The sequence below is a fragment of the Benincasa hispida genome, chromosome 3, assembly GCF_027475165.1.
Source record: "Benincasa hispida cultivar pf3 chromosome 3, pf3_genome.v1.1, whole genome shotgun sequence".
Taxonomy (NCBI): Eukaryota; Viridiplantae; Streptophyta; class Magnoliopsida; order Cucurbitales; family Cucurbitaceae; genus Benincasa; species Benincasa hispida.
The window spans coordinates 77,840,523-77,866,814 of NC_143480.1; the positions used below are offsets into that span (position 1 = coordinate 77,840,523).

The 26,292-nt window shown below is 36.5% G+C and overlaps 1 protein-coding gene and 1 long non-coding RNA gene across 3 annotated transcripts; both read right to left on the minus strand.

Annotated features, from left to right (window-relative positions):
• LOC120073766 (putative serine/threonine-protein kinase At1g09600) lies at positions 1-26,012 on the minus strand. 2 transcript variants are annotated; one of them, XM_039026594.2, is made up of 10 exons: positions 25,549-26,012; positions 22,996-24,213; positions 16,351-16,635; positions 8,862-8,967; positions 8,650-8,720; positions 3,263-3,490; positions 1,689-1,789; positions 1,475-1,589; positions 898-1,380; positions 1-794 (listed from the first exon to the last, which is right to left on the minus strand). In XM_039026594.2, exons 2-10 carry the CDS (start codon positions 23,473-23,475, stop codon positions 591-593), a joined length of 2,073 nt encoding a protein of 690 aa, XP_038882522.1. In that variant the 5' UTR covers positions 23,476-24,213; positions 25,549-26,012; the 3' UTR covers positions 1-590. The 2 variants fall into 2 exon arrangements, with proteins under 2 accessions (XP_038882522.1, XP_038882521.1); XM_039026593.2 differs by having other exon boundaries at positions 8,650-8,967.
• LOC120073767 (uncharacterized) lies at positions 8,974-16,316 on the minus strand. Its single transcript, XR_005480792.2, has 3 exons — positions 15,206-16,316; positions 9,992-10,061; positions 8,974-9,772 (listed from the first exon to the last, which is right to left on the minus strand). It is a non-coding gene; the product is annotated as an uncharacterized LOC120073767 (long non-coding RNA).
• Positions 26,013-26,292: the final 280 nt, after the last annotated feature.

Consider the following 26,292-nt stretch of genomic DNA (forward strand, 5'->3'; position numbering starts at 1 on the left):
TTTGCCCAAATCAATAGATTCATTTGCAAAGATGAATAAACAAAGATTAATTACAGTGATCCAATGAAAATATTGAGCCAACTGTTACATAATTAAGAGCAGATAAATAGACAAGAACAAGTTGCTTTTCCTAACTTCTTTAGCAGCTCTGCTGAACAATTTTAAAAAATAAGCCTGTGGAGTAAAAGGGAAAAAAAATCTTCAATTTGGAAGAACATCCATTGTCCCCTTTACAAGACAAAATTGATTAGATAACACATGTTAGGCTGTACAAAAAAATTCCTTCAGCAACTCAGCAACTGAGCAAAGTGCCAAAGAGACCTCAATCAATTTCTGGAACTGAAACCGACTTCGCGAATGGTAAATCTCAGTCAATTGTTCTAATTGTCTTCCTTCCTAAAATTGCATTAATCTTGGAACTCTTGGCATACGGTTGACAAAACTAAGTGTGACCATACCTTGCTGTTTGTGCGAGCTTCGTGAACTCCAAGTAGTTTCAAGGATTTGTCAAAATTCCCCATGGAAGTTTCACCAACATAAAGAAAAGCTTCTTCCATACAGCACGGATTGAACTTTTGACAATGTAAGGCTCAACTGCCATTTCTCACATGGTGAAGCAACAATTCCATTTGACCTCTGTCGTCGTACGTTTTTTTTGTCTTAGCTTTGTCAATACGAGACTTGCACACCACATGTTGGATTTGTTTCTCGTGCTCTTTCAACATTTCCTCAAGGTTTCCACCAGGAGGCATCAAGGGTCCTGAGTAGTGAATTCTCTTCTTCGGAGCATAACTCTGCAGATGGATGAAAAGGAAATTGGTTAGCTCCAAAAGCATGAGATGATCATTGAATACTTTATTAAAAATGGATTATAAAGCAGAGTAGATTGCTAAATACCACTGGATACTTTATCATAGTAGACTCTTTTCCAGATGACTGATCATCTATCTTACAGGAAGCTTTTGTCCTGTCTAGTAAATGGTGAGACCATTCATGCTTTTCTGAACATTCACCGCCATTGAAATGGTTATATGACACATTAAAACACTCTTCTGGCCAGTGTGAATTAGCACTACTTTCTCCACCACAGTCAAATCGTGAACCACCTCGAACTGCAATGGAATTGGAATACCGGGATAACTGTCCAGCACCATGTTGCATATAAGATCTCTGTTTTCTAAGCTCTGCACCTTTTTCCCCAACTGAAGAACCTCTTAGATTATCACCCACATTCCCGTTTATGTTTCGAGAAGAACCCAGTGCAGTCGCCTGCATTTGCTCTGCGTCTTTTGGGAGCTCGATGCAAAAGCCAGAGCCACCATCCTCTTCGTGATTATACTTCTCAATGACACTTGGAGGATTCGGCTGCCCTTGTTTTTTCTGAATTTCACAAATGAACTAAATTATAAGTGCACCAGAGGTTGTATTCTTCTAAAACACAACTATTCAAATGCATCTTTAATCTTCTAATTACATGTATGGATGCCTGCAATTCAGCGTTTGCATCTGGTGCATGATTAGCTTTCGATCCTCTCATAAACTTTCGAGCTGCTTCATGTTCACGTGCAACACCGATAGCAGCTCTTCTCCTAGTTTTGGAAAATAGAAGAATGGATGATTTTAGAAAGAACAGCAAAGGCCAACCGGATATATATTTCTCACTACTAGGAAATCAATAAAGAATTTACCTTCGAGATTCCTCATCTCGAAGCTTCACGTCAAATTCCTTGCATGGTGGGTAATTTGGCAAAGCAGAGGGATCCGAGGGAAGAGGTTTGGTGGTAAAGAACTGAAAGAAAATAACACATAAGAATCAACCATGCGACCATAGAATTAAGAGATGAAAAATATTTACACAACATTAAACGCTTGGGTAATTATATTTTACCAAACGAAATATAAAATTCTACATTGAACATTCATTTTGGTCAATGTACTTATAGTATCATTCAAAATCTGTATTCTTTTCCATGAAAATTATAATTATTATTTAACCAATTTTGATAAAAATCAACTTCAAACTCACAATTACTAATTTAAGATTTATTGAAAGCAAATAAACTAAATTTGGACACTTAAAAGTATAGGGGCAAAAATAAAATGACACAAAGAACATGAATTTTTATTAGCCGATATGAAACTAACTCAACAATATTTACTATTTTTCGTGCTTCCTCTCTCTTCCTCTTTGCTATAGTATTTACTATTTTCAACCCAAACTAAAATAGTCAACATCCCAAACAGACTATGATAACTAAACTAAAATAGTTTACACCTCAAACACAGACTATTATAATCCATAGGCTAGTATAACCCACAGACTATAATAACCACCAACGATAATAACCAACTTAGTGCCCCAAACACCCCCTTAGAGCTTCACTTCATATTGGAGATTCAAATCTCAACCCAACGTATAAAATTTATTATTATCAATGTTTGAGATAAAATCTTAGCTACGAAAGGAATTAGACAAGGGATCTGGTCTCCTACATCCCTTTGTATCCTTGCTGTAGACTGATTAAGCTACTTCTATTGAAACAAAAGCATTTTTAGAAACACATAATGACACATTCTGTCCCAAATTATCTTATCTAACCTAGGACATAACATCCCAACAGTAGATTCCAACTAAACCATGGAACTCCTTGTCAAACTCTATAGATGCTTTTCAAAATAGGTGACTAGCAAAAATATTTTGCAGTAAAATTTATTAGAAATTTTGCCAGTTAAAAAAAATGCACTCCCAAATTATTAGTTTCATCCAACTCCACCATCAAATGTGTCTAACCCCACACAACTCAAACTGGCAAGATTTGTTCAAATATTTTGGGAACTGGAAAAGCTTTGCAAGGAAATGGCTCTTTGTATGGAAGTTCAAACTAAACTAGAGCTTCATTTTGAATTCAAGTAGGTGTTTGCAGATCTGTACGCTAAAATTCCCAAGAAATTCAAGCCATGTTACTTGATGCTGAGTTTCAAGTCGAAGATCCTTGAAGTTCCTTTAGGTTTGCAGAGAGAGTAAGGTTGGTTTGATTCAAGACTGGATAATTAAGATTCTCAATTATTTAGGTCCCGTTCGGTAACAATTATTTAGGTCCCGTTCCTAAACATTTCAAGTACTGTACAAGTTTTTATCTTGTATATCTCCAAAAACCCCGAGAAAATAGGAAATTTGTAACTGAAGGAAACAAAAGATTTAGCTCATTTCCTTTTTCTTTTATCCCCCAATAAACAAATTTCATTGCAAAATATTGATTACCTCACTTTGAAGGGCAGAGGAAGCTGTTCCGCGACCATCAGGTTCCACTGCAAGAAGGACATCCAAAAGGGCCAATGCAGAGAAAGGGAAGTCTTTGAAAGTCTCAGCAACACACCGCTTGTAAGGATGCTGAGGTTTAAAGATGGTGGCATGAGGTAATTTTGACTTTTTCCAGTATTCTTCAGATGGGGAGCCACAGAGTTTAAAGATCTTGTGTAGTTGCTCCACCTATTGATGATGACACATTTCGCAGTACAATTTATTGTATCCGAATATAAGGGTTCAAACCCCTATGTCAAAATGTTAATGTAAATGTAACAAATAGTTTATCAACAATAATCAAATCCTGTAAAGTATACATCAAAAGTTTGCACGCAGACTAATCTTTATGGAAAACATGGGGTGGGGGGGTGGGGGGGAGGTTACAGAGAGAGAACTAACAAACATGGTGACTTGGCAATCTAATCCTGAAAATCAAGGTTCGCAAGTAGATTCATGCTATCAATGAAATTCAGTTACTATTTCTCATATTAAAAAAAAAAAATCAAGATTCTGATGAACACTAATTTAAACACCAACAGAATTATTATACACTTCAAACTTTGTTTTTTTAAATGCAAATTCCATTCCAAAACCATCAGACTTAGGTGGATTTTAAACCAAGAAATGTTTCTTTCCGCTTTTAACCCACATAATCTTTTTTATATTACATTAACTAAAACCCATTAGATCTTTTTTACACTAATATAACTAAAACCCTCCAAGATCTTTTTTATATTACATTAACTAAAACCCATAAGATCTTTTTTACACTAATATAACTAAAACCCTCCAAAATCTTTTTTATACTACAATAACTAAAACCCTCCCAATCTTCCTACGTTACATCATTTTTGTTTCAGTTCTTCCAGTTTCTCTACATTATTTCACCAGGTTAGATTCTAGATTTTTTTTTTTTCATATTTGGTTTTTCACTTTGTTAATTGTTGTTCCCTTTACATTATATCTTTTGTTGATTTTTCATTTGGCCATGATTATGACATTTGTAATCTTTTATTCAATAAGTTAATTGGTTTTGATTAAATAATATGTTATTCAAATTGTATGCAATTAATATTGTTATTTGATATAAAAGTAATTTATAATTATTAATATAATTTCCTGCAACATGTAAGGGCAAAAAAGTAAAATGTCATGCTTTCTTTTCATTTCCGTGGGTATCCAAACAAGAAATTTTAATGTAAATGATTTTGAGCCAATTAACGCACATAATAATTTGAAATTATTTCCTGCATTTAAAATCCTGTCATTTGAAATCATTTCTGTCCAAATCCTATCGCCGAACAGAGCATCAAATAACATGTTTTTCCTTTTATTTAAAAAGAGACAATTTCATTGATGTATAAAATTACAAAGAATGAGAAGAAAGACATTACAAACATCTCTAATTAGATTAAAAAAAAAAAACAACAAATAGAAAGTACATGAATGAAAGAGAGATAACGATTAAGTAGAAAATGAACAAAAAAAATTTTATTGATATAATGAAATGAAACTAATGCCTCAAGAATATAAAAACTCTAAAGAAATAAGAAATAAATCAGAAACAATTACAACTGAAAGTGATTACATGCCAAATAAGATGAAAAGCCTAAATCTAAAAAGCACCAAAACCTTGAAGAGAGAGAGCGTCCTAAAGAAGCCATGAGAGGAATCGAACCAAAGCAAGCAAACCAATGAAGCGAAATATCAAACCAAAAAACTAACAAGAGAATTCACCACTACAGGCCAAAAAACTCTAAAATTGGCACTAGGAAAAGAATGAAAACTGAAAATGAGCTGGGAAATCACCATAGAGCAAAATAAATAACCAGAAAACAAAACCCCAATTCAATTGGGACTTAGGAATCTCTGATAGAAGAATAAAACAGCCCAAAAAATCCATAAAAATGCTACCAAGTCTAATCGAACATGGCAAACACATTAAATTGTAATTCCCAAAGATCTAGGAGGAATTAACTGCATCTGAAGACCATAAGCCTCAACTAGAGGAGAGAATTTGTTTGGAATTAAAGGAGAAGACACTGGTCTTGCAATTGCAATAAGCTTTAATCTAAGTGACCCATTGTCTTCACATGGAAATAGGTTATTATAGGCTTTTGTAAATAAATCCTCTAAAAATAACTCATGTTGTTGTTGCTCTAATTCCTCTATAAGAAGTTCATCTTTCTCACTGCTTACACTAACAATTAATCCCTCATCATAATCAAAAGAGGAAAAGGGGGGGTCGTAGACCCATTAATAAGCTGAACATTTGACTGAGGGATAGAAATAACAGATTGGTTAGAAGACACAGGATCCAAAGACTGTTGCTGCTTTGAACCAACATTATGAGACTCGATCGAATGTGAAGAGGAAATCAATAAACGAGTATAAGATTCCTCTAAAGCATCAAAATTACCCTCTGAGCATTTGGGGATAACAAAGGCTTCTTTCCTACGAGAATAATGAAAGGATTTTATGAATCTTGGCTTCGCCCATTAGTACTCACTTTAGATTTAGGAGACGAAAAGTTCTAGAGAATCTTTTTGAATGCTTGTCTTCTTCAAGTTGCTCTTCTAGTGAAAATGCATCATTAATAAAAGGGAGAGGAACAACCACATAAGGACCAGAGTCATCCGAATCTTTCAAATTAAGACACAAAGCATGCCCTATTGTTGTCTTTGAACCAACATCTACTTCAATCAACTTATCTTCATTTGACAAAATAAATTCTTCAATCTTCCAAAACCTTTTTCATCTCCTTAAAATCCACCAAATTTAAAAAGTCTTTGAATGATAAATCAACATGAAGTAAATTACTCGAACTTGGAGTGTCCATAGAAGCTATACCATCAAAACAAAGAGAGAAATTACTGATATTATCATCCTTAACAACAATTTGAATGAAGCGACATGTACTTTTTTTCAACTTCAATCAGAGCAGTTGAACAATCTATGAAATTAAGGGTTTGGAAGGCAATGTTGACCAAACCACCTAAATTTTTCCTATAGCCTCAAAGATGAATAGTTTCCAATATTCCAAAGGAAAATTTTAACTGATATCCATCCTCCATAACTTTTAATGAACTTCGGATGAGAGTAATTCTCATTAGACCAATGCTCATGTTTCAAATGGTCTCCAAAAAGCTTCCACTTGCTATCAAAATTGAATTATGCCTATTCAGATAATCAAACTTGCATTCTCTTGTACACCAACATTACCAACCACCAACTGGACTACCAGCCTAACCTATCAAATTTGAATTATGAAAAATCATTTTCAATCTTCATCAAGGTCTTCTCGTCCCTAAAAGGATTAATAGAAACTTTGGACCGAAATTAATCTTTTACGAAAATCTGAACATCTTTCCAAGAGTGTGAACAAGCAACCGAGATACCACCATAATGGAGTTAAAATTCAGTTCTACCACTTCTTTTTCTTTTCTTACTCAAAATGAAGAAAACTCTGGGGAGTGAACTTTGATCATCATGTTTGATGAGTTTCAATCCTAAAAATAACTTGTGTTATGTTTGATCACTTCCACGAAACTTCTTGAAATGCACATGTGAGTAACCAACCCCTCTTGAGAATTTCCTGCTGCCTTCAACTGATGAAAAGTTTCAAACTTCGAATACATCTTGTTCTCAAGAGTTGAAAGGAAATCAATACCATTTCTCATAAAATCATTCAACCTTTTTTATCGATGCCAACAGGAATTTGCATAATATTTCTTCCTCTTGAGGAAGGCTAGATAGAACATTCAAAATGTCAACCAAAAGATGATTCAAATTTAGATAATCAAAAGATCCCAAAATCATCCTTCAATTTCTTCTAAAAAAAGAATGAACTAAAAGTTGCAGTAATTCAGCAGTAGTACATTTGAACATGCAAAGGAGAAGAGCTAAAATAAAAAGAGGAACAAGTTGATTGCGTCCTTTTTTTATTTCTCCATAAAATCAAATGATTTTCAGCCAAAATACTAAACCGAATGCAACAACTTTTAATAACCACCGAGGGAAAGTTACATCTGAAACAAGCATGAGAAGCCAGCCAAAACTAAGGAAAAAAGAGAGGAAAAAAAAGACGAACAAAGTTGAAGGACAAATGGACTTCGATGGTGGTGCATGGTAGCGATGACAAGAAGGCTAGCAACGACGGACAAGGACGAAGTAGAAGAAGAGCCAACAACTTTTCAATACAACAAACAAACAATGAGAAAATGAAATCGTGAACGTGGAACAACCGACGGACAAAGACAAAAAGGACTGGTGGCTGTGTAGCTAAGTCTGATGACAATGGCGGAAGCTAGGGTTAGGTCAAGTGGCAGTGACTAAAGTTGGGTCCATCAGTGAGAGAGAGTACGGTGGGGATACATATCCATTTTGAAATACTTAGAAAGTGTCTAAAGCTTCCCAAGAGCACTCTAACAACTTCAAACCTTGCATGAATAGAAATGTTATTATTTTTCTTTTTTGAAAAGGAAACAAAACTTTTTATTGATATAATGAATATAGATTAATGCTCAAAATACGATAACCCTTAAAAGAGAATAGTCAAAACATAAAATCATACGGTGAGAAATTACAACGGAAAGATAAAAGCATTCCAATTAAGACGAAGTTCCTGAATTGAGTAATGAGCAAAATGTTTGGATAGAATGCACCAGGAGGAGGAAGACTTGAGCAAAACCAAAATGATCATTCCATCATTGAATTGTGAAAGATCCTCTAATTTCTTTCAAAACAAATTTCTGATAAGATAGCTTCTACTGCATTAGACTCGCAATCTTCAATCTCAACGCCAATGACGGACCAGCAATTAGCTAAAGAATGTTGCCTTAAATGAATTGGAAAAAAACCCATTGAACATTGAGAATAATTCCACCAGCAATGCTTAGAATAAACAAAATCAGACAGCAAAAGTGGTTTAAAATATAGTATGCACATCTACAAACCAGCTTGTAGACCCTTTGTCTAAGAAGAGTACATTAAAAACCACCATACGTGTTTTACATATGGAACAGTCCATTTTTGCTTATTGCCTTCTGATTCTTAGCAATATACACGGCTGCTACCATAGCAAAGGACCATAATTCTTTCATTTTAATGCCAAGTGGCAGCATGAGAAATAATTCTAGCAAGCCAATTTTTTTTTTTTATAGGATCTAGCAAGCCAATTGATCCATATTCATCGCTCTTGAATTTCTTTAGCAGAGAAGAGCGCATGCATTAGAAAGTATGTAAAATAGATAATAAGTTCACAAACATTATTCAATTTTAGGGGCCAAGTAAATGCATATTGCAATGTGTTAATATGCAAGAAAGGTCATTAGATAAGATAATACCTCTGTTCTTCCAGGCATGATAGGCTTCCCAGCATACAATTCTGCAAGAATGCAACCAGCACTCCACAAATCTACAGAAAGTCCATAGTCCGTTGCACCAAGCAAAAGCTCAGGTGGCCGATACCACAAAGTTACCACACGACTTGTAAGAGGCTGTTTTTTTTGGGAACAGAAAAAGGTTGAAAGCCCAAAATCACCTATCTTTAGATTACCATTATTGTCAATCAGAAGATTTGAGCCCTTGATGTCACGGTGCAAAACTCCCTGGGCATGGCAATGTTCAAGGCCACAAAGCAGCTGTTTCATATAGCATTTTATCTGTACGTCAACCCACATCAAGCATATTAGACTAGGTTCAGTTTTTTTTTAAAAGGAAACAAACTTTCTATTGATAAAATGAACAGATACTAATGCTCAAAATACAAAGATAATAATAAGACAGAAAGCAATCCTTCTCCCAAAGTACAAAAGACAATGCAGGAAATACAAAAGCATTCCAACTTAGACTAATTTCCGAGCGAACTCGAACTGAACAAACCAAGGAGGAGACTTGTCATGAAGAAAAAAAAACGATGATTTCTGACCAACCAAATCTCCACAAGAAAAGCTTTAACTGCCTTTGTCCATAACAACTAAGAGAAATCCCATCGCTTGACATTAACTCAGTAATTAGAATCATCCTCATCGTGGCTGCTAAAGAACTGAGAAAGAAGCTGGTGCTTACAACCTCAACTTGTGCCAAATATTTGCATTTCTGAATTTTTGCACCTCTGAAAAATAAAACTCCATGAATTCCCCTTTAAATGTTCATAAGCTGCAAACAAAGACTTGATTGCCACCTTTATCTTTCTAAGCTTCAAACTAAGAATAAAACCAGCCCAGCCTTGAATTCTAGCTTCCACAATATAAATGTCCAATCTTTAACTGGCTGGCAACTGAGTATTACAAAATCAAAATGGCGTAGGATCCTACCAAACTATTCCAGCTGCTAATAGCAATGGAAAATGATCCGAGACAACACAAGCTTGTCTGAGACTCTTGTATTGTTAGATATCTCATCCCACTCCTTAGATATGAAGAATCTGAATACCAAAGGATTCCATGAAAGACCAACCGATTAGCTCTGAACACCAAATAGATTAAAAAAGCATTAGCTCCGAGGCCCCAATTAATCCATGAAATGATCTTCAAACTGAGTAAAAAATGATCAATTTACCAACTAAGATGAATGGTGGGATGCTTTGCAAAACTGTAGACCACAAATTTCAACTATGGAGGAGAATTTGGAGGGTATTTGAGATGTAGAAAGTGGAGACATGCATAACATATTAGGCTGACTAACCTCCTTTCCGGCTGACCAGTGAAACAAGTCAACAAGATCTTCTCCAAAGTTCTCCTCGAAAGGGGGTTCTCTATTTAAAAAAAAAATGAGGGTATCTTTAGATTAATGAAGAGGCTCGTTTCTATTTTAAAAAGAAAAAAAAAATTGTGGCACCAAAACGGTTTCCTCATCCAAGAGACTGGAGTTATTACATTTCTCATATAATATTGCAATAGTTGGAGCATTGATCATAATATCTCGAGAGAGTAAATCGGTTGAGTCTTCACTTCCCCCTTTTCAAAGATCTCATTTTTAGCACTTGGCCTTTTCTTGATCAATGGAATATAAAAAGTCGTAATCCAACAAAATATCTTCACTCAAATGCTTCACGTTATGAGAATTCCAAGGGTCTATAGCTTCAAAGTAGATTTTAAAATCACCAAAAGATTAAAGTCCTTGATATCCAATGAAGCTGGACAAAACCCCAAACATTTCTTCCAATTTAGATAGTGGCCAAACAAATAAGACCCTATTTGGTTGGCAATCCAGATTCTATTGTATGTTTTTAGATCACTAAGTTCATGTGTTTGGCCGGCAACCTGAATTCTATTTTTGAAAACTGTTTTCAGATCCTGTGATCCAAACAGTGCAAATACTGAAAACAATATTTTTATGTTTTCATTGTATCCAGAGTTTGAATTTTGAATTTTAAAATGAAAAATTATATTAAATAAAGATAAAAACATTTAGAATACAATATATCAAATTATAACCTCAATTCAATTTTTTAAAATTAAAATATGTATTATGTAATGAATTATAAATTATACAATGTTACAAGATAATAATTATACAAAAAAAAATTACATAAAACATGTTCATAAATAAATTAGTAATAATTTATCATCAACTAATATTTAATGGGTAACTACAACTAGTTTTATAATTTATAAATATAATATCGAACACATTTTAAACATTGTTTAAATTAGAATCTAGTTTCAAAATCTGCTACCAAACACATATCTGAAAACATGAAATACAACTTTGTTTTCATTGAATACTCTATTTTCAAATTCAAGCCCTAAGTGTCTGAGATGAAATACTTAAAAACCCACCTAATTGCATCAAAAACCGAACTTTGTCAATAAGCTAATGGTAGGTTTTTAATAAGGATCCATCCTCCATGGCACCTAAGAAATTCTGGTTTAGATGAGCACAATTCGACCAAAAATCCAATTTCAGATGCATTCTCCTAAATAACTTCCATTTACCAAAATTCAAATGAGCTAAATCCTTTTCTAATTTCAAAAGGATTTTATCATCCATAACAAGATTGATTAAAACTTGTGACAGGAAGAAATCTTCCAGAGCCTCCTTAACTTCGTCCAAAGAATAATGAACAAACAATCTTGAAACCACAAGCAAGGAATCTGTGTTCAAATTCAAAACTTCAGATTCCTTCTTGACCCAATAGGAATTAATACTTGCAAAGGAGAGTCTTGTCTTTGGGGCACTCAAGACAGTCCATTTATTGGGTGGAGGCAGACGAAGCACTTCAGCAAAAGAGCTCTCCTATCTAGATTCTGATTTTGCACATTCAAATGACTCCTTGACTTTTGATTTCTCACTTGGATCCATTAGGTTTTTAAGACTATTGTTAAGCATGAAGCTAAATGTCAGCGCCAACCTTCTTACAGAGTCCTAAAGGAATATGAAGGTTCTTCCTTACTCCTGTGGCAGGCCAAACGCACAATTAAGAAACCAATCTTTCTGCAATTTGAATTTAGCTAGGTGCAAGACATCATGATCCCATTTTTCCTTTTTCTGGAAGAAGTAATGCAAAGGAAAACACAGAAAATTCTTCACTTCTTCAACTAGCCACTTTAGCATTGAATCAGAAAGGGAGATCTTCCTATGGCCACTTTTTTATTTTTTATTTTTTTTTTGAGAAACATTCAATCATAATTTCATTGATATTGTGAAATTACAAAAGAGCAACAAGAAAAAGGGATTATATGTTGCTATTCATATTTCAATAAGTGCCGTAAGATTGTAATCACAAAAAAACTAGATAAATGTACACCAAGACAGAGAAGTGTACAATAGATGGTTAAAGAATTTTGTAAATTCAGTTTTTCTGTCCTCAAAAGTATACTGGTTCCATTCATTCCATATAAGCCATAAAAAACCTTTGAAGATGAATTCCCATAAGATTTCCTTATCCTTCTTGAAAGGATGACCAATAAGAAGCATATTCAGCAAAGTTGGAGAGTCATTAGGGAAGGCCACATGGTAGTTGAAAGTCTTTAACATCCACCTCCAAAAAAATTGAGCAAATTCACAATGGGCCAAGATGTGCGTAATTGTTTCAGCATTAGCACGGCAAAGGACGCACCAATTTGGGTGGAGACAACCCAAGGAGCCTTTTCAATGAGGGTATCGGCAGCCTTTTTAATGAGGGTATCGGCAGTGTTTATGCTACTATGGCTCACCTCCTTCAACCTCTTCAATAGTGGATACGGTAGCCCTTTCTTCAATCTCGACTTCATTAAGATTACACCTTAATCCCAAATCCCATGACTCATATTCCAAATTCCAACACTGTGCAATGGAAGCATCCTTTTGGTTGGAGAGAGCACATAATCTAGAGAAGGCACCCTTGAGGAGGGGGCCAACCCAACTGTCATTCCAAAAAGAAATGGTAGAGCCATTGCCAACGGTTTGAGTAATATTATGGAGAATGTGGGTAACCTGATGAGCAATATTAGTCCAAGGACCTTTGTATTTTTTGAAGAAACGACCTTGAGGGTGTAGAGGGGCGCCATATTTAGCATCAATAAACCTTCTCCAAAGGGCACCTTTCTCAAACTGGTATCCCAAAATCCATTTTGCCAATAGACTTTGATTCCTTTTTTCGTCTCAATCAACCCAAGACCCCTTCGTGCGTAAGGAGCTATGTCGTTTGCCATCGAATGGCATGAATGCCCCTACTATCATTGTTCCATTCCATAGAAAATTTCTATGAAGCTTTTCAATCTGATCGGCCGCCTTGGTGGATATTTTGAAAGTAGAGAGGTAATAAGTTGGAAGATTGTCAAGGGTGGCTTGTATTAGGGTTAAACGACCACCCTTGGAAATGTCCAATTGTTAATTCTTCTTTCAATCTTCTCAAAAGGTAGAAGATGAAGGTTTGCCATGTAATGGCAGCCTGAGGCATGTAGATGGCCAAGATCCCACCTTGCATCCAAAGAAAGTAGCCATTTGATTGACCCAACTGTCTATGTTGATGCCCATAAATTCTGCCTTCCTTTGGTTGATTCTAAGGCCAGAACTTTACTCAAAGGTCTAAATAATCTCAAAAAATTGGGAGAGGAGAAAAGGATAGTGGTCATCCACAAACTGCAAGTGAGTAATTTGAAGCCGCATGTTCCTAAAACTAAAACCTTCAATGAGGTTTGAGTTGGAGTCTTCTAAGAGCATCCTACCGAGACAATCAATCACCAATATGAATAAAAGGCGGAGAGGGGGTCTCCCTATTTGAGGCCTCTGGAGGCTTTTATCTTGCCCCTCGGTCGGCTATTTATAATGATAAAGAAATTAGCTGACAAGAGGCATCCCATAATCCATTTTCTCCATTGGTGACCGAATCCCTTAACAAGCAAAACATTATCCAAAAACTCCCAATCAACCATATCGAATGTCTTCTCAATATCAAGCTTTATAACCACCCCTCAATCTTGGATGTAGCATACATATCAATAAGCTCATTTGCAATCAAAAAGGCATCAATGATCTGACGATCTGCCACAAAAGCAAACTGATTCTCAGCAATCATGTGTGGAAGAACTTTCTTATGTCTTTCCGATAAAACTCGCTCTATGACTTTGTAGAGACAGGTTGTCAGGCTGATAGGCCTATAATTCCCAACCCTCTTTGCATCAATCTTTTTGGCAATCAAGCAGATATAGCTCGTATTGAGTTTGCATTGGTAATGGCTTTCTCAAAAAATTCTTGGAACACCCTTTTAATGTCATCTTTAAGGATGTTCCTGTTAAAAGAAATTAGGGTTTATATTCCATTATTATTTTCGTTTTTGGGTATTTCCCATCTATGACTTTCTTTTAGTGGTTTCTTGTGTCTATTTATTCACCCCGTAAAAGGTTGATTATGTACTCTAATTTATTCAACAATAAACAAAAGTAACATGGTACCAAAGCATTAGGTTTTGTTTTATTGAACCCTAGCCACCAAAGTCTTGTCCGTTCTTTGCCTCCGTTGATCGACGACAACGGAGGCAGACCCGACGCCCATTAGGATTTTAGTATTCAGATCCACTTTGTTCTACCGTGCACACATCCACTCACCCACCTACTATCTTGCCCTCACCAGCCACCACCACATCAAATCTGACGTCTCAAACACCCACCGAGCCGGCCTACTTGATCTCTCATGTCACCCAGCTCAGATCCAGAATTCATTCACCTGCTTAATTGATTATGTGTTCCTGTTTTTCAGTTTCAACCTCTGTTATGTTTTCTGATCTTCTAAAGTCTCTATTTTTTTTTCAGATCAACAGTTGTAGGTTCTGTTTTAAATCTCTCTATGAGGATATTTGTTTTCAACCCAGAAATTCTTCGTAGGTTTTGTCATCAATCTCTCCATGAGAATCTTTGTTTCTAGCCCAGAAGTTTGTTTCCGTTCTTCATGGGTTTATGTTTTCAGCCTACTTCGTGTTGTCGTTGTTCGTGGGTTTCTGTTTCCATCCCAGATCTGTTGATTTGTTTCGGAAGTTATCTTTACAAATTTAAGTTGTTCGCCAATCTACCACCTTGAGTTTGAGGGAGGGTATTAAAAGGAAATTAGGGTTTATTTTCCATTATTATTTTCCTTTTTGGGTATTTTCATTTATGTATTTTCCTTTAGTGGTTTCTTTCCATTATTACTTTCCTTTTTGGATATTTTCATTTATGTATTTTCCTTTAGTGGTTTCTTGAATTCACATTGTAAAAGGTTGATTATGTACTCTAATTCATTCAATAATATACAAAATTAACTGTTCCATTGCTTTTTTTAAGAATTCAGAAGTATATCCATCTGGGCCAAGAGACTTATTGTTTCCCATGTCAGATATAGCACGAAAAATTTCCAACTCGCTAAATAGGGCCTCTAGAGCAGTAGTTTGATCATTGGTTATGGGGTCACAATTGTCAATAATTGGGGGGGAACGAGTACCTTTTTGTTTGGTATAGAGCTCACGGTAGAAGTCAAAGAACTCAGCTTCAATGTCGTTGTCATCAACAAGGCTTGCCCTTGTCTCAATAGAATCTCCACAATTGTGTTTTTCCTCTTTCGATATCACATCAATCTTCCTCTTTCGATATCACATCAATCTTGTGGAAGAATCTACTATTTTCGTGACCCTCTTTGCCCATTTCACTCTACATTTCAATCGCCATCTAGTCTCTACCATAAATGTGATCTCCATGAGCTCATCCTTAATAGAGGACCCTCTCTGCTGCCTAATAGAATACAAACTGTGAGCTTCCTCAAAATCATCAATGTTGTTAAGTTCATTCAGCAAGGCTTGCTGCTTCATCTGTATGCACCCAAAAATATCCTTGTTCCATTTCCTCCGATGGCCACTCAAATCTTCTATTAAGAAAATATCATCTTCTTGCCAAATGCAAAAATATTTTCCATCTATGCGACAGCTTTTAACTTCCATCTTAAGAGATGAACTAAGGCCCTTGAAACTTAGGGGGCTGAAGAAGTTCAATAAAAAGAAAGGCTGATAGGGCTCAAACTGCCATCGTCAAGAAGGGGAAGAAAGGCCGGAGGGTTATCGGAAAGAAGGCCCAACAATGATGAAGATTTATTGCTGGTATAGGCATGGTATCTAGTATGGGTCGTCATACTTTAATCTCTATCGCTGAAAGTTTCACTGCCTATGAAGAAAAATAGTAATGTGCCTTCATCCTTACTCACAGGGTTTTTTTCTTTTTGTTTTTTCTTTTCTTTTTTTCATTTCTTTTTCACACCTTGAGAAGTTGCAAGAGACAGTTTAGACTAAGATGTGCAGGTAGGGGCACATCAGTTGTCTTGTTCTGTATCACTTAAACACGGGATAAATATATGTCCATAGGAATTTTGAAACTTAAATTTCACCTAAGCACATTCTTGTGAACACCATGTGCATGCAAAAACATCTATACTTTCCAAACGTAAAAGAATTCTATGCAGATTGGCAATGTTTAAGTCATTATCATCTAAGATAAATAACTCTTTAACTTGTTTGTTGCTTCCAATTGAGATTTCCATATATCGTTATTCCATGATATGATCTTATGTTATCACACTAGCTGGGAAAAGTCGATCACCTGAGCTTCAGTGAACTTGATCCCTGGGGTCGATGCCAACCCTGCAAGATCATGTTCCATGTACTCAAATATGAGGTATAAACTGCCCGATACCCTTGAAGTAATAAGACCTTCAAGCTTCATGACATTAGGATGGTCAAGCCTACGCAGGATAAGAATTTCCCTGGCCATAAAACGAACACTTTCAGGATCCATGTTAGCAAATCGCACCTTCTTCAATGCAACAATCTTGTTTGTCTCAATATCACGGGCCCTGTAAACACTGCTGTACGTTCCTTGTCCAATCTACATTCAAATTATAAAATAATCAATATAAACTAAGTGTAAACGCCAAGATACACATGTTAATAAAAACTAGTGATGTATTAAATTCAACGTTCTCTTTAACAGCAAGAACCACCCTGGAAAAATATAGGTTCAAATGTATGAAATTAAAGAACAAAGGAAATGACCATTATGTATGGCCAGCAGTGAGGATCTACAACATTTGTTCTTTTAATGTTTATTCTCTTGTTCATGTTGGTGGCGGTTATTTCTAATTTTAATCTCCAATGGGTCTTCAGAAGCTCTTTTCGTGAGAATGTCATGAAAATTTTGGTTGGTCCTTTATTATCCTCTAAATCCCAAATATTACGGTCTGATGCAATCAAAGACTCTATTATCTAAGATTTGGTTAGAACATAATCAGAGTGTTCCATGACAAATCGATTGATCGGCCAAATCAGTTGGACTTAGGACGTCTTCTTGCGGCTTCTTGGTGTTCTCAATCTAAAGTTTATGCAAATTATTCCATTCGGGACATCTGTTAGACTCTTTTCATATAACAATGAAAAGCTTTGTTTTTATTTTAAAAAGAAAAAATGGGTTATAAATGTAAAAGTCTTGAGGTATCTTATTGGAGGTGGTAGTATTCAAAGTTGTACATGTATCAAAACTAAATTTAGAGTATTTTGTATTGTTGACATAATTTAACTTTTTCTATAATTAATAAATAAAGTTATATATTTATAGTTAAAGATAATAGAAATTAACAAAAGAAACCAGGGCCCATTCTCTATTTGAATTTTTTTTATAAGAAAGTTGGCTTTCATTGAGAAATATAAGAGAATGTACAAACGCAAACAAAAATCAAACCTACGAAAAGGAGCCCCAACCCTAATTACAAGAACAAACCCCAATCTAACAGACTGACCAAACTGGTAATTACAAAAATCTCAATTAGCCAACGCCCAATGAAGAATTAAGTCTAACCAATCCCAAATCTCTATTTGAATTATTAAAATTTTATTGAAAACAAAAGCAAAGAAAATGTAATTTTGCCATAGCATGATCCGGAGGCATTTTAACTATGTGGGATGAAAGTAAATTGACAGTCACAGAAGGTGTCTTTTTGGCAGCCGATCATTGATAAAATTCAAAACAAGCTTGATAAGTGAAAAAGGTACAATCTTTCTCGAGGGGGAAGAATTACTCTTTGTAAATCTGTTCTATCTAGTTTTCCAACCTACTATATGTCCACTTTTCTAATGCCTAAAAAGGTGATCTCAATATTAGAACAAAAAATAAGAAGTTTCTTTTGGGAGGGACACAATGGAGGAAAAATGAATCACTTGGTAAAACGGGAGATAAAATGGAAGATAGTCACAAGAAGATGGAGGTTTTGGCACTGGAGGTCGTCAAAACAGAAATTTGGTTTTGCTTGCTAAGTGGGGTTGGCATTTTATCATGGAAGAAAATTCACTTTGGAGTCAAGTTGGGAGAAGTATCCACGGTAGCAGCTTATTCAGATGGCATACAGCTGGAAAAACCAACCTAAGTTTAAGGAGTCCTTGGATTAGCATCTCCAGGTCTTGGCTGAAAATTGAAGCTTTAGCATGCTTTTGACTTGGTAATGGGCACCGAATTGGATTTTGGATGGATCCTTGGATTGGAAAAACTACGTTGATGGTTCATTTTCCTTAATTATTCAAGATAGTCATTAATCCTAAGGGATCAATAACAGATCACTGGGATCAAAGCTCTTCATCTTGGTCCTTTGTGTTCAGAAGAAATTTGGAGGAGGATGAGATTTTAGAATTTCAGACCCTCCTTAGGCTTGTTGATGGAAAAAGTTTGTCAAATACCCTTGATAAGTAAGTCTGGTCTATTGATAAAAATGGAGTTTTTTCTGTCAAGACTCTTGTGAAACATCTTTCAGTAACTTCCCCATTAGACAAGCAATTGGAGAAAGCATTATGGAAGTCAAATAGTCCTCAGCGTGTGAATGTCACAGTTTGGATTATGTTATTTGGGGAATTGAATTACTCTGATGTGATGCAAAAGAAGCTGTCTTCTCATTGTCTTTCTCCACAAATATGCCCCCTTTGTATGCTGCTTCAGAGGATCTGCAACATTTGTTTTTTGACTGTTGTTATGCGAGCAATTGTTGGATAAGACTGTTTTCATTTTTCGAATTGAACTGGGTGTTCGGAAACAATTTTCATTCTAACGTAATGCAAATGTTGATGGGTCATTCTATGAGGAAGAAAGCTAAACTACTTTGGATCAATCCTATGAAGTTGTTGCTCGTTGACCTTTGGTCTGAAAGAAATCAATGTGTCTTCCATGACAAGAGATTGGCTTGGTTTGAACGGCTCAAGACAGCCCAGCTGAATGCAACTTCTTGGTGATCACTTTCTAAGCATTTTGCTGAATACTCGGTTGAAGAATTAAGCCTAAACTGGAGGGCTTTCATTTTTCCAGATTTTTAGAGTCTCTTCTGAGTCTTATTCTTCTTGCTGGTTGCACGGTGTAATGGACATTTTTATTAGAATAGTTCCATTTCTGCTTTGGTTATATCCAATGCTCTTGTTGTAATATGTTTTGTTGGATTTTCGTTAGTCTTTGTTATTCTTGTTCTGTTTATTTTAGAAATGATGAGGGTGCTATGGGGGTGTCAACCTAGTTGAGATGTCCGGGTTGTCACACCCCCTCCCGAGCCTCCCTCTAGAACCCGAAAGGAGGCGTGAGGACAACAGATACCACCCTTTTGTGATACCTACTGTCCATCTGAAACTTTTGTCTCTTACTAAAACTCAAATCAAGTAAATAAGCAACAACTGTTTGGCTAAACCTTATTTTATTACAAACAGTATAATGCTTATACAACTTCCAAACTTAACTACAAATGTTTACAACAACTTAAATCCGGAAGTGTGGCTGTGGCATGGCAGATTTTGACTTAGCAGCACCCTAGAACTCCTCATCTTTCACTACCTGGGAAGAAAAACATGAAAGAAAAAAATGAGCTTCAAGATGCTTAGTGAGTGGTGACAAATTAACAAGTCTCTTTCAACTAATAGCAATAAACGCATCACACATTACGAGGTCAACATTCAAACCTCGGTCTTGAATGAGTCCGGTTGGGTCACATTGATGTCTTCTTCAGAGTAGTCCTCATCTTCTTCATCCTCATGTTGCTCTTGATTTGTAAGGTTCTTCCTTCAAGGGCAATCGTTAGAAAGGTGCCCCATTTGACCACCTAAAACATTTGTCAAGATTAAGTCTATTATAAGGATTAGTATTTCTTTTTTAGAAGAGAAAGGAGAAGGACTTCCCTTAGATGCAACTTCTTTGCCTTTGTTCTTTGTAGGCATATTGTTGGTTTGCCGTTTGGTAGTGTCTGTCATGTTCCTTTTTGCTGATGAAGAGTTCTTGTCCCAAGTATTCCTCCAACCAGTCCATCTTTTCTGTTTTAATGCTTTCATCTTCCTCGATTGTAGATGCCACGAATACTACTTCTACCAAAGAAGATAGGGGCTACAAATGTAATTTTTCGTTGATGTCTTGTCTCAAGCCATCAACGAACCGAGCTACTTGTTGGTTATCACTTTCGGCCAAATTGTTCCTAGCACTTAGGCAATAAAATTCTTCCGTATAGTCTTCAATTATACGAGTTCCTTGCTTGCAATGGTGAAATTGGTTGTAAAGGAGTCTCTCATGATTAGCTGGCAACATCAATTTCATCATTTTTGGCCAACTAGTGATAGGTCTTTTGTCCTACATACCTCGGTTTCCTTAGACTTGGTCCCACCAAGCCGATGCACCACTCTTAAGTTTTAAGGAAACAAGTTTTACCTTCTTGTGTTATGGAGTCTCCATGTAGTCAAAGAGATTCTCCACGCTTTTCACCCGATCTAAAAAGACTTCGATGTTCAATCTTCATTTTAAAATCTATTTCTTGCCGCCAACGGGGTTGTTCTCGCCAATCTTGATAGTAATCTTAATTCATGTATCCTTGCACTTGATCTTGAGGGAATGACCCTGCAGTTTTGATTGGGGAACAGATGAAGAATCAGGACCAAAGGAAGAGGCCTTCACCATTGTGGAATCATGTTATGCGACGGCAGTAATACAAAAAACTTGTGAACCGTTGAACGTAGAAAAAGGAAAAGGCTTGAATAGAACCTCTTTGGAACAACCTCCAGTCCTAGAATTGAAGGCTGCGGGAGAAGCGAGGAAGCTACAATTATTGAAATTGGATGAGTGGAGACTGCAAGCATATGAGAACGCCAAAATCTACAAGGAGTGAACAAAGTGTTGGCATAATCAACGCATTCGTAAGAAAAATTTTGAAATTGGCCAAAAAGTTCTCTTGTTTAATTCTAGATTGCGTCTTTTTCCAGGCAAGCTAAAATCGCGTTGGTCAAGATCATTCATCATCAAGGAAGTTTATCCGCATGGAGCGGTGGAATTGGTTAGAGAGGATGGAGCCAACGTTATTAAAGTTAATGGACAACACATCAAGCCTTACTATGGAGGGGATCTCGATTGCGAAAAGACCTCCATAGACCTAGGAAAGCTCGAATGATGCGATAAAAGGAAGTCCCTGCGCTATAAAGAAATATCTTTCAAGGGACATATCGTATCCTTTTTTTTGGTATCCTTTATTTTCATTTCTTTTTTATCCTTTATTCTTATTGCTTAATTATTGTTGTTCTCTTTGTTTATTATCTGTTTTTGGTTATCATTGACTGCTGAGTAAATTCAAGCCTTAGAGAAAGGGGGGAATTGGGGTTTCTTAATACGATGAGTGATGCGATGAGACTTGGAGATGCAAAAGAATTATATCCCAATGCATCTCCAAGAACCCATCGCAGGTGAGGAAACGATACGTCATCCTATCATAGGATGGTGAAAAGACGTGTTGCCAGACATTCTATCAGTTCGCCATTAATGTGCGCAGCACTATCATTGCCTCGAATCACGAGGCAGCCATTCGTTTCCTCTTCACCCTTCACTTATTTAGACCCCCTCCTTCTTCGAACACCCTTCTTCTTTACGCGAACCTAAAACCCTAAAACCTCTGCATTCCAAAAGCTTCCCCATGAACTTAAAGATCCCTCCGGCCCTCTCTCCAATCATACCTACTCCATCCACGATCCAAATGGCAAGCCAAAATACCCCTTCTTCAGCCCGATCAACCACCCCCACTTTCTCCTACGAAGTCGTGTCCCCTTTTGTTTCCTTCAACCCAATCTCATTCTCGATCGTTGCCGCACCGACTTACGCGCCATCACCCACGGTGGCATCACCTTCACCATTCAACCCCATACTCATCCCATCAGCCACAGCAGCGTCCCAGTCCTCATCGCCCCATAATCACCTTCAACCATCTGCCTTCACCACAAGCAAAGCAAGGCGTAAGGATGAGCGAGAAGTCTATGGAGAAATTCTCAAGAATCTAAACCCTCTCAAATCCTCAGACGAAGGCGTGGTCAATCAGCCAAGCGGTCGGCAAGTTGAGGTTGAGCCATCGCCACTTGAGTCAGTCAACACGATGGCTAAGGAGACACAAGACGACATCGAAGTGTTTGAAATGGAAGAGCCCCTTGAGAGAAGAAGTGGAAAAGAAAGAAGGAAAAGAAGCAATGGAGTAGGCGCTTCTAGCTCTGCTGCGGAGGCGTTGGCGAAGGAGTTCCAAAGAAAGGCCAAAAAAGTTAGGGAGGTGAAATCAGGAGGGAGACAGAATGTCTAATCGCAGCGATAGAACTCCATCACTATTATTTTTTTAATCATTAGATGAGGTGTAAAGATTATAAGCCTCTATGCCTTTTCAAAAAGGTGTAAGCCTCTTCTATGAGAGGCATAAGCCTCATATTATTCAATGAAGGCATAAGTCTCGAGGCTAAAACTTAAAGTCTTGCCTTAAGGCATAAGTCTCAATAGCTTTTTAAAACAATGGCTTGGGACATGTATTATGGGACAGACCATGCTTGTTTTTATATTGGCTGTTTTAAGAGTATGATGCCCAATCCATTCTTATCTGTAATTTTCATTTTAGAAATTAAATTAAAAGGATTGCGAACACATATTTATCTTAGTGCAATAAATTTGATTTAGAGCACACCTACAAAGCAATAGCCAACCACACATGGCAAAAAGATGTCTTTTCACATCGTCAGCAGAAGTAAATATCATTCGTTTCAAGTAAAGAACACAAACACGGTGGACTATAAATCTAATAAGCCTCTAAGAGGAAGTTTCTATTCTGACCAACTTAGGTTAAGCTCATATAAACAAAACAAGTGCATATGTAAATAAATGTTGCAGAAAATAGTACAAATAGAGAATAAAAAAATAAAAAGTAAAACTACTAGAACTGACCTTATCCAACTTCTGAAAAGAGTCTGCCTTTCTAGGAACCCATCCATTGATTGCTTCTCCAGCCACTGATGTCAGCCAAGATGGCCATCCAGCAATAACCAAAGCCCCTTTTTCCCCATTAACAACATTGATTATTCTAGGTGCTGCATTATTATTATGTACTCCAGCTCTCCTTGCTCCATCCTCCATAGTTGGCTGCCCCTCTCCCAGTGGCTTAGTGCTGGCTGCTTTTTCAAAGGATGTCGCCTTCTCAGCACCATCTGATTCAGGTGTTGATCCAGCATTCTCTTCCCCAGGTTGGTTCAACAACAATCGCACCATTGCATCATTTTGCCCTTCATCAGCATGTAACTCGGGTTCTTCTTTCCTCAATGAAGAATTAAGCCTGGAAGATCTATTAGACTTCAAATGCCTCTCTTTGGAATGATTCTCAGCAACATAGTCGTTTGCTGGAATTCCCTTAGAGCAAATGCAGCCCATACTCCCACCTCAGAGTCTCAACAGGAAATCCAATCCTACAAATTTCTTCACCAAAAGTCCAAAACAAAACCCAACTCTTCGTCCAACAGTCTCAAAAGCATAGTAGAAGAAATAGCATCCAGCCTTTAAACAATTCTGTATTACTGAGAGAATATATAACCTTCTACCAACAAGAGTCCAAAGTTTCCTCCAATGATTTGCTGCCATGCATATGTAGCATGGACAACTTTAAAAAATCTCAGAACTTAAACAGAATGAGAAAATCCAGGTCCCCAGTGAAAATGAAATCAACAAGATCTTCGTATAAAACTAGAGGAACCCAATAAACAAACTTTCCAGAAAGAATGAGAATGGAAATGACCTTGAGGAAGGTAATCAATCCAGTTCCAACCAATGTAAAGCAGAAAGAAAATTCCTGAATGGAAAGCTTCAACTCCACCCCATCCAAACAGCAACCATGAGAAATTCTAATTTTGAGGATGTGATCAGTTGAACATCAATTGAGGTCCAACTCTAGGAAAACTAGAATACCCAAAAACACAAAGTGTAATAGCCCATATTTTCCAAAACAGCTATTATGACAACAATGCAGAAATTATAACAATGAGAAACTTTTACAACTTGCACACTTCAGCAGACACAGCTTATTACAAACTATTTCTAGGATAAACTATCATAACCTAAAAGAAACATCTTTTGATGCCTTGTGCCAGATCGTCAAACTTCCTCAACTTGATCCTGAAAACATTTTGGAGAAACAAATATGAGTAAAGAAACTCAATAAGCAATTCTCGTCTCCAACTTTGCAATTCATTTTCTTTCAAAACCTTCATAAACAAAATATAAAAATCCTTGCAAAACCTTGAATTATAACTCTGTAACGAATGGTGCTTTCAAAGCCAAAAATCTATCAAATAAGCTTTCAAAACCAACATTTCAAACTTAAACCTTTAAATAGACTTTCAACAAAACAAAGTCTTCAATACCTTAAAGAAACAAAACTTTCAACCGATTAATACTTTCAATCAGACAGAACTCTTGATTAATCAATACTTTCATTTAACCAACTGAGAAAGATCCATAATTGAAGTAGTCCAAACATATATTGTTACCCGTCGGCAACACAAATAATTAATTCACTCAGATATGTCAATTAAAAATCGACCCAAATATTCAATACATTTACTTAAATGTGAGGCTAGATGAGTGTAACACACATATAAATTAAATCTTCATTCAAAGGAATGCCAAACCACAAAATGTGTTTTCTCACAAATAAGTTTCAATCTGTCAATTTGTTGTCAATTCCAATTTTGGCTACTAAAAAAATAAGCATACAATTCTCAAAACACAAAAGAAAGTTGGCATATCCAGAAGACCTTATTGAATTGTCAAAACTCTTCCATAAACAATTTTGTTGATCGTTGTTTCCTTTTGTATATTGAGCTTGTCTCATTTCATTATCTTAATGAAGATGCTATTCCCTTTTTCAAAAAAAAATGTCAAAACTCTTTCATAAACATTTGAAGCAAAACATGCAGTTCCAAATACAATTTCAACAGAAGAATTAACCGGCCCAAATCAAATCATTCAAACTTTCCACAGGTGACAAAACAAAAACATACTTACTTTCAATTCAAAATCTTTCAAACTGTCACATGCTCTCATTTTGCAGAAACAATAAAAAAACATACAAAACAATTTCAATCAATTCACAAATCACATAAAACATGCTTTCAACATTCAAAACATACTTTTAAACTCTTATAAAATCACGAAAGTCCAAACATAACTTCACCAAAATTTACGTTTTGGAAGGGATGTGGAAACTATTTAACTTGATCGACAACCTATAGCACTCAAAACTACAAACAATAAATTTCCACGTGTCAAAGACTGGTCTAACATACTTCAATCGAGTCTAAAATGGTTCAAAGAATGTTAATACTTATAGAACTTAATCGAACACTTCGAAAGTGACCCAAACATAACAACAGATGAGTTCCAATGGTTCAGACAAACATTCGAATACTTAGTTCCAATCCAAAAGGGAATTAAAGCAACGATGCTTACTGAATCTTATCTGATTGGTGTTCGGATCTCAACGCCGCCGAAACGGAGGGAAACGATGCTATGAAGGCTTAGGCGAAGCCGTTCGAAATCGTGCTCGCGATGCAAGTCAGATTTGTGGGACAAAACTCGTTGGTGAGTAAGTGGGTCACCGGAGAAGAACGCCCGGCGTTACCTGCATATGTCGTCGCCTGTGAGGGCTAGCCGCTCGCGGCCCGAGTACGAAACGCATCTCAATTGCGTGGGTTTGCTGTGTGGGTAACGTCGCCAGCGCGTGGACAGCGTGGGTTCTCCAGTGAACAGTGAGTGAATGCCACCATCTACGCCGGTCGGGTGCTCGCCGGAGAAGAAGACTGACAAAAGAAGGGGGTCGACGGCTGAGTAGAGGGAGAGAAAGTAGGGAGGGGGAGGGGGTTCGATAGTCGACGGTTTCTTTTCCGTTTTTTACTTCTCGTTTCTTTTTCCTTTTTTCTTTATTTTCCTTCTTTTATGAATATGACCTTTTTTTTTTAGTGGAAATTCGTACCAAAGGACCCAAAAGCCAAAAACTTCCAACTTGTTTTAGTACAAGTTGGAGTGGAGATTTGAATACAAATGTCAATTGAACTAAGTTCTTAGCCGTTGTTCACGTTCTCCTCACTCTCTCTCATTACATGACCCTTTCTCTCAGTTTCCTCTCCATTTCTCTCATCTTCAATAATTCTCCAAGCGTCTCGAACACCTTCTCTCCGTACATTTCGACACTTT

Coding starts and splice junctions, on each gene's coding strand:
- LOC120073766 (XM_039026593.2), bottom strand. CDS start 23,475: ATGGGCTGCATTTGCTCTAAGGGAATTCCAGCAAACGACTATGTTGCT. Junction 1,790..3,262: donor CCTCTGCCCTTCAAAGTGAG/GTAATCAATATT, acceptor ATTTTCTTTCAG/TTCTTTACCACCAAACCTCT. Junction 1,381..1,474: donor AATTGCAGGCATCCATACAT/GTAATTAGAAGA, acceptor TGTGAAATTCAG/AAAAAACAAGGGCAGCCGAA.